At 61.1% G+C, this 12,214-nt stretch overlaps 1 protein-coding gene across 1 annotated transcript; it reads left to right on the top strand.

Annotated features, from left to right (window-relative positions):
• The first annotated feature begins 491 nt into the window (after nt 1-491).
• Nucleotides 492-2,751, top strand: SNRPE (small nuclear ribonucleoprotein polypeptide E). Its single transcript, XM_039565514.1, has 5 exons — nt 492-648; nt 1,006-1,032; nt 1,485-1,547; nt 1,744-1,822; nt 2,532-2,751. The coding sequence occupies exons 1-5, from the start codon at nt 595-597 to the stop codon at nt 2,585-2,587; spliced, it is 279 nt and encodes a 92-aa protein (XP_039421448.1). The 5' UTR covers nt 492-594; the 3' UTR covers nt 2,588-2,751.
• Nucleotides 2,752-12,214: the final 9,463 nt, after the last annotated feature.

The raw sequence follows: 12,214 nt of genomic DNA, 5'->3' as shown, positions 1-12,214 counted from the left end.
GGTGTCCCTCTGTGCTGGACAAGAGCAAGAAAAAAAATGTACTAACAACCTAAAATAATAACAAACCCCCCCTAATAATAGCAAGAAAAAAAACATACTAACACCCTAAAATAATAGCAGAACCCCCCTAATAAGAGCAAGAAAAAAAATGTACTAACAACCTAAAATAATAACAAAACCTCCCCTAATAATAGCAAGAAAAAAACCGTACTAAAAACCAAAAAAACTCCAAAAAATAACAATAAAAAACCTTTTAAAAACAAAAACCCTCCCGCCGCCCTCCCACCCCCCGCCACTATCCCACAGTGCCCCGCGCGCTCCTCCAGCCCCGCACACCGCCACTATCCCACAGTGCCCGCGCGCTCCTCCAGCCCCTCACACGGCCACTATCCCACAGTGCCCCCGCGCGCTCCTCCAGCCCCTCACACGGCCACTATCCCACAGTGCCCCGCGCGCTCCTCCAGCCCCGCACACCGCCACTATCCCACAGTGGCCCCGCGCGCTCCTCCAGCCCCTCACACCGCCACTATCCCACAGTGCCCCGCGCGCCGCCGTCCCCTCACGCCGCCGCTCTCCCGGCGGGCCCGAGCAGCCATGGCGTACCGCGGGCAGGGCCAGAAGGTGCAGAAGGTGATGGTGCAGCCCATCGTATCCTGCCTCGAGTCCCTCAGGGCGCCGGAGGAGCGCGGGGAGGCCGCGGGGAGCGGCGGGGTTGGCGGGCGGGAAGCGGGCGGGTTCATCACCCGGGTAACGGCTCCACCCGCGGCCTTCGTTCCTCAGGGTTCCACCCCACGGGCAGTTCGCGTTTCAGCTCTCAGGAGCCGCGGTCTTCACCCCTGGGGATCGCGGGTTTCACTCGCCGGGGCTCGTGGGTTTCACCCTTCAGGAATGGGGGTTTTCAGCTCCTGAGGGTCGCCGGTTTCACCCCGCGGGGGTCGCGGGTTCCCTGCCCGGGCTGTGCCCGAGGGCTCCTGGCTGTGCTGTGCCCTTAACGCTCGGCTCCAGAACCTGATCTTCCGCTACCTGCAGAACGTGAGTACCGGCAATGGGCGGCCCGGGGGCTTCGCCGCCGCGTCACGGGATGGTTTGGGTTGGAAGGGACCTGAAAAATCCCACCCAGGGACACCTCCCACCGTCCCAGGCTGCTCCAGCCTGGCCTCGGGCACTTGCAGGGATGGGACAGCCACGGATTCTCTGGGAATTCCACCCCAGCCCCCTCCCAGGGAGGAATTCCTTCCCAATCTCCACTTCAAATCCCCTTTCTTTGCCTTCCAAACCATTTAAACTGTGAGGGGAGTGCCTGCTGCTCCTTGATCCTACAACCCAGTGCGATAATCCCATGGAACCCCACAACGACTTGGGGTGGGGAGGGACCTTCAAACCCCCCAAAAGCCGAGAACAGAGCAGAGACCCCTCAGAGCTGTTGACCAAACCCCTTGGGGGGTTCCCATCCCTGATTTTCTCTCCCTCTCCGTGACCTGCAGAGATCCAGGATCCAGGTGTGGCTCTATGAGCAGGTGAACATGAGGATAGAAGGCTGCATCATTGTGAGTGCCACCATCCCCTTGTCCCCCCTGTCTTTTGAGGGGCTTCTCCCCCCCCTCACGAACCCATTCCTTCCTTGTTTTCCATGGAAAATCCACCCTGGGGCTGGGAATGGTCCTGTTTCTCGCAGGAATTGCAGGGTTTGGGGGTTGTTGGTGGGTTTGAGGTCCCTGACTGAGCTCGGTGCTGCTTTCCCAGGGCTTTGATGAGTACATGAACCTGGTGCTGGATGATGCCGAGGAGATTCACTCCAAAACCAAATCCAGGAAGCAGCTGGGTAGGTCAAGGGGGGGTGGGGGGAGCCTGGAATTTGGGTGTGGGGCCGGGAATGCGGCTGTGGGAGCTCGGGAGCTGGGTGTGGGGCCTGGAACTGCAGGTGTTGGAGCCTAAAAAGTCAGGTGTGGAACCTGGAATGGAGCTGTGGGAGCCTGGGATGTGGATGTGGGAGGCGAAATGCAGGTTTGGGATCTGGAATCCAGGTGTTGGAGCCTAAAGATCCAGCTGTTGGATCTGAAAGGGAGGTGTGGGAGCCTGGAACCCACGTGTGGGACCTCAGATCCGGGTGTGGGATGTGAAATCCAGATGTGGGACCTGGGATCAAGATTTGGAACGTGAAATCCGGGTGTGGGAGCCTGGAACCTGGATGTGGGACCTCAAATCCAGGTGTGAGTCTCAAATCCAGGTGTTGGGAGCTGGAATCCAGCTGTGGGATCCTGGAATCCAGCTGTGGGATCCTGGGACTTGAGCTTGGGACCTGAAATCCAGGTGTGAGCCTAAAAATCCAGCTGTGGGATCCCGGAATCCAGCTGTGGAAGCTGAAATCCAGGTTTAGGACCTGAAACCTGGGTGTGGGACCTCAACCCAGCTGTGGCACCTCAATCCAGCTGTGGGAGCCCCAATTCCCAATCCCAGGGTGGGCCGGGCTGCGCTTTGGGGCCCTTCCATCCCAAAGCATTCCCACATTCCCTGTTCCCGTTGGATTCCAGGTCGGATCATGCTGAAGGGGGACAACATCACCCTCCTGCAGAGCGTCTCCAGTTAGGATTTGGCTGCTGCCAGCTTGGAAAAGCGGGATTGGGATGGGCTGGGAGCTCTGGGAAAGCGGGATTGTGCCACGGGTGAAAATTCCCGCCTTCCCTTGGGAATTGTTTTTTGTAGTTCGAGGCTTTCTTTGGGAAATAAAACGTTTTTCACAAAACCTGGGAATGGGATTTCAGTCTCAGGGTTGGGGGAAAATGGGGGGGGGGGGGGAAATCATTTTCCAGGGGTTTTTCCCTGTGGGATTGGATAATCCTGGAAGTCCGGGATCCTGGAGCTTCAAGTTTTTCCAAACCAACCCCTTTATCCCCAAACCAATCCTTTCTTCCCAAAAAGAATCCTTTTTTCCCCAAACCAATCCCTTTTTCCCAAGGAAACGCTTCCCATTCCTCCCCCAAACCGCGGCTCTGCCTCACCCGGGGGCGGCTCCCGGGATTTTCCCCCTTCCATCCTTCCCAGCTGGGACTCCTTTCCCGAGCCACGGGCCGGGAGCAGGGAATTCTGCTGGAATTCTGCTGGAATTCTGCGCGGAGCATCCCAAATTCCTGCCGGAACGGGAAGAAGCTTCCAGAGGGCTCCGACAGAAGGGGGAGCTGCGGGCTCGGCTCTCCCCGATCCCATTCCCAATCCCAGCAGGAATTCGCGGCTCCCGGACAAGCCGGGAGGAACCGAAATTCCCGGGATCCAGCGGCTTCCCGGGATGAGGAGGAGGAGGAGCAGGGCAGAGATTCCAGGGGAGCTCCGCTTTTCCCAACCCCCTTTCCTTGGATTTTCTGCCTCCTCAGAGCCTCCCGTGCTCTCGGCTTTTCCAGAGGGTGGAGAATTCCCTCCAGGGCAGGGCTCGGGGGAGGGGGCGGTGGGGGGCTGGGTGGGGGTAGAGCGACCTTTGGAAGGAATTCCTGGAGGAAACTCCTGGAGGAAATTCCTGGAACACCCCAAAATGCGGGATCAGCTCACTGGGATGTGGGGTCCTGGCACAGATCCCACCTCGGGGCAATCCCACATCTCCAGGAATGGGAATTCCCATTTCCTGCCCCCTTTCCCAGCTCTCCCAAACCCCAAATCCAGCCGGGGCCGCTTTCAGGTTTTCCCAGTGTCAGATTTATGGGAAAAGAGCTCCTTTTCCCTAAAAACGGAATGTTTCAGCCCCATTCCTGTCCAAGGGGATAAATCCAAGCTCCTGGAATTCCATCCTGGAATGTCAGGCAGGGAGAACCCCCCCAGGCCCCGCTGGGACTCTCAGGGTTTGATTTTTTCCCATTTTTTTCCCTTTGGATAAATATTTGTCCCCTTTTCTCCGCTTCTGGCATTGGAATTCTGGGAAAACGCCGCTTTTCCCTCCCTCTGGCACTCGGGAATTGCCCATCCCGGTCCTTTTGGGAGGTGGGAATCTCTGAGCTGGTGGAAGGAGGAAGAGGAGGCAGAGAGGTCCTGCTTTTCCAGGCCAGGAATATTTTGTGGGATTCGATGATTTATGGGATGATTTTATATCTTGGAACCCAAATCCCAGAATTCCTGCACCTCTCAGAGGTGTCATCCCATTCCCACTCGGGTTGTGTGGGATTCAGGATCCATCCCGGGGCAGAACATGGATCTGTGGTCAAACACCTTCCAAATCCCGGGAATTGCCTTCGGGAATTCCCATTTTCCAGGCCTGGAACCTCAACGAGCGCTCGGGGAGGGGGCAGCTGAGGCTGTGTGGGGTCAAGGAGGGAAAATCCCGCTGCAATCCCACAGAATTCCCTTCTCCCCGCACCGCGCTCCAGCCGGGAGCGGCATTCCCGGCGCTGCGATGTTTTAGGGATCGCGATCCTAAAAATAAAGGCGGCCAGGAGAAGGTCGGGAGCTCCGACCGCGGCACCGGCCGGGCTTGGAAAACGCGGCTGGAGAGGGGGGAGAGAGCTCGGGATCCCTTCCCGAATTCCCTGCTGCTCCCATTCCCGCCCCACGCGCGGGGCTGGCAATTCTTTGGGATTGATTTTCCCGTTTGTTTGGGGTTTTTTCTCCTCCGTGGCCAACAAAGCCTCTCCTCTCTTTGGGGTCGGGGCCCGCCGCGAGACGCCGCAGGGAATTTGTCCTTTTTTTCCTCCTAAAATCCTTGCGGAATTCCCAAAAATCCCGCTCTGTGCTGTCCCGGCAGCGGCCGCCGCAGGGAATTTGTCCTTTTTTTCCTCCTAAAATCCTTGCGGAATTCCCAAAAATCCCGCTCTGCGCTGTCCCGGCAGCGGCCGCCGCAGGGTCGGGGCTTGGCAGCTCCTCGCAGCCGGACCCTCCGGGGCACCGTTCCCATTGTTTGGGAAATCTTGGAAAAATCCACCCGCCCTGCCCCGGCATCCGCGGCCCCTCCCGATCCAGCGGGATGGATCCTCTGGAATTCTCCTCCCGCTGCCCGTTCCGAACGGGACTGGTTTTACTGGGATTGCTCCACTTCCCGGTTTTTCCTTCCCGGTGGTTCCTGGGCTCTTGTGAGGAATTGGATGGGGTGAGGAGTTGGATGGGCTGAGGGATCTCAGTGCCTGAGGGGTTTTAGGGGCTGAGGGATCTTGCAGGGTGGCCCTTATAGGATCAGAAAGGAATCTTAGGGGATTTTACACACCGGGATGCTACAAAACGGGGGAATTCGGGAATTCAGCCAGGAGGGGACACCCAGCGCTCCCGGCCGTGGCTGGTGGCACCTTCAGAGCCTCTCCGTGTCCTTGTCACCCCACAGAGACCCCAAAGCCGCTCGGGGGGGCCCTGCAGGTGTTGGGGCCCGGGAAGGAGGGGGAGCCCCGTTTTGGGGGGGAGTGAAGGCAGCACGGCCCCATATCCGCCCCCAGAGGGGTTTGGGGGCAGCTGGGGCCCAGCAGAGCCGCTGCTCACCCCGAAATTCAGTTTGGGGGCCCGGCAGAGCCTTTATCAGCCGGGAGCTTTTATCTGCAGAGCCGGGTCTGATAAGGAGGAAGTGAGATAAAGATCGGAGGCCGAGGGGGGCAGGGGGAAAGAGGTGGGAGCTCTGTGGGAGAGGAAATTGTTCGGGGGGAGTGGTGTGAGTGTGAGAGTGAGTGTGAGTGTGTGAGTGAGTGTGAGTGTGAGAGTGACCCCACAGGTGTGTAAGTCACATTTTGGGGGCGTTAAAGAACCCCCAGACAGGTTTGTGTCACCTCCCCTTGTGCCCGGCCACTGCCACCTCCCCGGGCTGGCAGCTGGAGGAGATGGAGACCCAGGAATCCACCGGGATCCCCCCGGAATCCCCCCGGAATCCCGGCAGGAGCAGCCGCAGCTGTTGGAATTCCAAGGGCGGTGCCCAGGGGTGACACCTGAGTCCCCTGCAGGGCTCCGGGAATGGGGACACGGCCCCTGCTCCCTGTGGGATTCCTGGGAATGGGGACACTGCCCCGATCCCTGTGGGATCCCTGGGAATGGGGACACTGCCCCGATCCCTGTGGGATCCCTGGGAATGGGGACACGGCCCCTGATCCCTGTGGGATCCCCGGGAATGGGGACACTGCCCCTGCTCCCTATGGGATCCCCGGGAATGGGGACACTGCCCCTGATCCCTGTGGGATCCCTGGGAATGGGGACACGGCCCCTGCTCCCTCTGGGATCCCTGGGAATGGGGACACTGCCCCGATCCCTCTGGGATCCCCGGGAGCACAGCGGGATCAGCTTGGAGGCAGCAGATCCCAGATCCATCCCTTATCCCATCCCAAACAGCTCCTATTGATCCCCACCTCCACAAAAAGTCCTTTTCCCCACAAATTCATCTCGGAGGCGTTGGAGAGGCAGAGCCCGGCCTCGTCTCCCGGCTGGAAGCTGTGGGAATTCCCGGGATTATCCCATCCCCACCACCTCTATTGGCTGCAGTTTGAAAAAACCTAAACCCAGCTTTTTTTGCTTTTAAGCTGAGCTTGATCCGGGCCTCCCAAGGCTGGGCTTGTCCCCCAGGCTGGGCTTGTCCCCCTCCGATTGGGGACAAGCTGGGGGGGCGGGTGGCACCCGGGGACCCCCCAGGGACACGTGGGGAGTGGGGAAAAATCTCTGGAGCAGCAGAGCCCGGAGCTTGGGCAGCCTCAGCTCGGGGGGGGCTTTTCCAGCTCTTCCCTCTTGGGATTTCTCCAAGGATTCATCCCGACGGTGGTCGCACCCCTGCGGAGGGGTCTGAGCAGGGATCGCTGCCCGGCTGATTTTCTGCGGGCGGAGCGTCTCCTTTTCCCCGGGCTGAGCTTCCCAGCGCCATCCCCGCTCATCATCCCCGGCTCCCGGCTGGAATTCCTGCCTTCCCCCGCTGGTGGGAGCAGCCTGGTGCTGGAAGGGTGGGACAGCGGATCCCTTTCCTGCTCCATCCATCCCCTGGCCCACCTCGGGCTCCAGAGGGGCTGGAATTCTGCTCCTTCCCTGCCCCTTCCCCTCCCCCAGCCTTTACTCGGCGCCTCAATTTAATTTTCCAGAGGGAGCAGCCGCGGGAATCAATCCCGGGATGCCGCGCCAGGAGCGCTCCGTGTTCTCCCTTCCCGAGCGCTTTTCGCGGTGCCAGGGAGCTTCTCCTCGGCCGTGGAGGAGTCAAACCCCGCCGTGCCGGGTGGGATTTGGGGCTGGGGGATCTGCGGGATGGCAGGAGGCAGGAAAACATCGGGATTTTACCAGGTGGAGGCAGAAGGTGTCCCACCGAAACGGGATTTGTGCCCTCACCCTGGAATCTGCAGGGATGGAGGGATCAAGGGATGAACCCCGCTGCTCTCAGCCCATCCCTGCGGCATCTGGGCCGTTCCCTGGGTGCTCGCAGCCCCTCTGGCCATGCCGTGCCCTGTGCCAGGCTGTGCCGTGCCACGCTGAGCCTTTTCCAGGAGGGGAACCGGGCAAAAAAAAAAAAATAAAAAAAGGGGGGTGTGGAAGGAAACATTCCTGCCTCGTTGTTGTCGAGCGTCCCACACACGGAGCCGGCCCTCGGGAAAGCTCCGTGCGCGGCCGGGATCTGCAGGGAAAGCAAACAATGGGATCCCCAGGGACAACAATGCCCCATTGTCCTTTGAAGCCCGAACAATGGGACAATGGCCCACAGGCTGCTCCCTTTATTCCCAGGCACGCCCCCCCGCGGCCCCGGGACCGGCTGGGGCCGGGGGCTCCCGCTGGCCCCGAGGAGCCACCGCGGCCGCCGCTCGCTGTGCCCTCGTCCCGCTCCGTCCCTCACGCCCGGGGTGAGTCTCGGGGAGGGGGGGGGATCCCCGCGGCCTCGCCGTGTGCGTGGGGTGTGCCCGGGAGAGGAGGAGGAGGAGGAGGAGGAGGAGGTTTCCCTTTGATCCTCGGGGTTTCGGCGGCGGGGAGGGGATGGAAAAGTCCCGTCGGGTCACGCGGGCCGTGGCCGGAGAACAGTGGGGCTTTGTTGTCTCCGGGGGTGGCCACTCGTCAGCTCGCCCTGAAGGATTCCTGGGGAATCCGAATCCTCCTCGTGGCGTTGGGAACGAGCCCACCCTGGACCCTGCAGGGGATGGGGGGCAGGGGGTGCCCCCCATCCCGCGGGACCTGGGGCACCCAAAAACCTCTGGGCTGTTTCCCAGATGTCCCCAGGCCACCTCCAGCCACCCCCAAGGATCCAGCCGCTCTCCCGGTGGTCCCCACAAGCTGCTGGAGGAGCTGAATCCCACCCTGCTTTCCCAGCTGGGGGGCAGCGAGGGGATGGTGCCCACGCTGCCACCCCGAGGGTCCCTCTGGGAGGGCACAGCCGCAGGGGACAGGCCATGGAATGCTCTCCTTGTCCCCTCACCCGCTCCCAAAATACAGGGATGGTGGAAATCCAGGGCTGTGTGAACGCAGGGCCGCCGATTCCAGGGTCGGGATCGCTCGGCCGGACTTGGATCCGCTCTGGGATCCCGGGGCTGGGATTCAGCCCAGGTGGCACCGGGCCCAGTCACCTTTGCGGTGCCACAGGGCCACCCCCGTGTCCCTGTCAGCGTCCTCGTCCTCTCCTCTGCTCTGGGGCCACCTGGGGGTCCCATTTGTCCTTTTCCCGGTGTTTTTTTGGCCGCGGAGGGAGCGGGGAACGCAGCCCTGGGATGGGGGACACGGGGAGCTGCGTGTCCCCAAAGGCCACCACCAACCTCCAGCGCCCCGCGCGAGCTTCCAGCACCCCCCAACCCCACATCCCCCCCACCCAAATCCCTCTCCTGCCGGCACCTATGGGCAAACAAACGCACCTGAATAGGGAATGAATGGAGCGCGAAAAGAGCCCGGAGCACTTTGTGCCCGCAGCGAGCCGGGAACAATCGCTAAATACAAATCAGCGAGAGAAAAGGCAGAGAGAGAGAGAGACAAAAGCAAGAACGGCGGCACAAAGGAGAGGAATGAAATGGTAAAGTAAAGTCAAACAAAAAGGAGCCGGGCTGAGACAAAAGGAGGGAACAATATCCCCGAGGCAATAGGCTCCTGAACAATGGGGACAGTGACAGCGGCACAAAGACACTCTGTTTGCAAGTAGACGTTATCTCACACAGCCACTGGCAGGCCTGGCCCTGGCGCTTCTATTTTCAGGGATGCTTTTGTGCTGCGCTGAACAATATTCCTTGCATGGCTGCAGATACAGAGATGAGGGGGGTTTGGGGTTTTTTGGGGGTTTTTTTTGTTTTTTTTTTTAAGCCTTCACGGTGCCAGCTCTGCCATAAAAGCAGGTTCGGCCCTCCGGAGAACGGGCTGAGGGTGATTCGGTGCCAATGGCAGCGGAGGTGGTGGCATCAGCCGGTGCCAGCAGGCCGGGACACGGCACAGCGGGACCCCCGGGGTTTTAGGATCGACAATCCAGGGTTTATCGGGCCCGAGTTTGCATTTGAACAGGCGCGCTCGGAGCCTGGCGGGCGGCACCGGGCAGACCTGCAGGATGGGTTTTGCCGGCTCCTTTTGTTTGGTTTTTAACCTCGGAAGGTTCTGGCCTGGGTTGGAGCCCTCGGGCGCGGCTGGCACCGCTCCCTGGCACCCCTCGGCCATGGAAAAGTCACCCGGCCCCGGGGACACGCGGCAGTGGCACAGTTTGGGGGGGTCAATCTGCGGGTGCCGCGCTGAGGGTGTCCCTGGCTGATCCCTGGCAGCGCCGGGCTCAGGTTTTGGCACAGCTGGAGCCGCGGGAAGGGCGGGCGGGCAGCTCCCGTGTTTCCTTGTGGGATTGGGGCCGGCCGGAGTTATTTGGGGCTGCTCCGTGCCCTCCTTGCCTGTGCCCATTCCCTGGCATCGCTCACCCTTGGGATGAGCCGTGGCAAGAGGCCGCTGTCCCCTGGAGAGCTCTGGCTGTGCCTGCGCTGATTTGTGGCATCGCGGAGGTGTCATCCAGCTTCTTCCCAAAAAAACCTCCTCTGGAACCTTCCCAGCTGTCTCCCAGTGCCTGGCACATCCCGGGAATACCGTGGCTGCGTGGGGAGCCCCGGGTTACGCCCCAGCACTTTTTGGGGTGTGTTAACATCACCCAGACACTTCCTGATCCACCCGGATCTCTCCTTTCGGATGTCCCACAAATCAGCCGCTCCTTCCTGGAGCTCCCGGAATCCTCCTGCCCTTTTCCCCACGCACAAATCCACCCCCGCCTTCCACACCAGCCCCTCCAAAACCCCGAGGACGTCACCGAGTTACCGAAAATGAGTGGGGAGAGGAGAAATTGGGGTGCTGAGAAGCCGGAGCCGGGGCCGCCCCTATCGGGACCGATCTCCTGAGGCGCCCAGTTCGAGCAGCTGGGCTCAGCTCTGCCTCGAAACTGCGGCGCTCTCTGATATCGATCACCTTATCTGGGGGCACATCCTGTTGCTACGTTTGGCTGTTTCCTCCCCTCAACAGCTGGGGAGCAACGCCAGCTGCTCGGAACCTGTGGGACGGGTCGGCTTTTGGGGGGGGGGGGGGAGCTTTGGGGAGCCGAAAAAGGATCCTGGGCTCGCTTTGGGGGTGATGTGACATCTCAGCGGCGGCACCCTCCCCGTGCCTGCCCGCTGCGAGCAGAGGTTGGGCACGGGAGCGGCGGGAGGGGGAGATTTGGGGCGCTGAAATCAAAGCGGCCGGCGTTCGGAGGCGCTCTGAGGAGCGCGGCTCCCGAGTGCCGGTATCTGATCTTGCGGCGGGGCTGGCGAACGTGCTGCGAGCTGATGCAAACCTCGGGGGCCGTTGTTCCCATTCAAGTCCTTGTCCCCTCCGTGGCACCGCCGGAGCAGCAGCCCCGTGGGGCTCCGTGTCCTGCTCGTCCGCCCAAATTCCCATCTCCAAAGGGCGCCTTGGCCCTGCTGGGCGAGGCGAACAGGGAAACATCGCCACCCCCAGGGGGCTTTAACCCTTTCCATCCTCCCCTGGCAGCGGGTCTGCCCTTGAGCTGGCGCACCCTGGGTTCTGCCATGCCGGGGAGTCCCCGAAGTGACATTCGGCACCCCTGAAGTGATGATTTTGGGGCTTTTTGGGGAGAAATGAGCCCACTCCTTGCTCCCAGCAGCCTTTTACCCCCATCACCCACCCCTGCGGGCTCGTGTTGTTTGCCTTCCCTGCCGGGAATTTCTCCCAGTTCTCCCCAAAATCCCAAACTCGGCTCTTGCCGCTGGAATTTTTGCGGAGTCGGGAGCTCTCGGCTGCAATTAGCTGGTGTTTAAACGCTCGCTAACCCTTAACACCCTAATGACAGCCGTAATGATGCTCCGCGCATCCCGCAGCTAAAGATTACACTCGCTAATTAATTAAGCCCCGACCCCCCCCCCCCTCCCTCCCCGCTTCCCTCAGCAGCCGGGAGAAGAAATCGCTGAGAGTCTCTTAAGAAAGGACATAAAGGCAGGGAAACGCAGGCACCAAAACAAGACAAATGGGGATTTGGAGACAATCCGGGCCTCGTCCATGTGACCCGAGGAGTGGACGAGGCAGGAGAAAGGAGAAAAATGCCAAGAGCAGAGCGGCCGGGGAGGGAAAAAAAAAAACAAACCAAAAAACCCCAAGGGCCAGCTTAAAAAAAAACCAAACCACAAAAAACCCCCAAAAAACGGGGAAAGAAAGGCACCAAGATGAAGGGAGTGACAAAGCATCAAAGGGAAGAGAAACCAAAGGCGTCGGAACAAAGGACGAGCTGGAACAAAGCACCAAAGAGGGGGGGAACAAAAGCACTAAATAGAAAACAAAGGCGGGGGGACAAGAAAAGCCCCTCTGTGGGGCTGAGCTGCAGGGGCCCGGCCCGCTGGGCCGTGGGTGGCACCGGGTCCCCGCTGGAGCCGGGCTGGCGGAGGGTGACAGCCCCTGGGAGAGCCGCAGCGTCGCCTTTGAAGCCGCTCGGGCCCCGGAGGAGGTCGGGGCGCAGCTCGGCCGTCGCTGCCCTCCGGCCGCGGCCCCCCCGGGCCCGCTGTGTGGTCCGGCCGTCCCCTCTGTCCCTCCCGCTGTCCCTCTGTCCCTCCCCACGCGTCTCTCCAGCTCAGCATCACCCCCTGCCCCGGCTGCCGCCCCAGCCCCGCGGCGTGGGGACGGCTGGGACGCTCTGGGGACAGTGCCAGGCTGGCTGTGCCCCCCCTCCCACCCCAGCGCGGTGGCTTTGCCTCGGTGCCGCGTGTGTGGCTGGGCTGGTCCCTCGGGACAGGGACAGGGGGGACAATCCAAACCGCCGGGATACAAAGCAGGTCGGGATTTGAGTCCCAGAGGTGCCGCTTTGCTCCTG

This window comes from Corvus cornix, chromosome 26 (assembly GCF_000738735.6).
Source record: "Corvus cornix cornix isolate S_Up_H32 chromosome 26, ASM73873v5, whole genome shotgun sequence".
Taxonomy (NCBI): Eukaryota; Metazoa; Chordata; class Aves; order Passeriformes; family Corvidae; genus Corvus; species Corvus cornix.
This window is presented reverse-complemented; position numbering and strand designations above follow the sequence as displayed.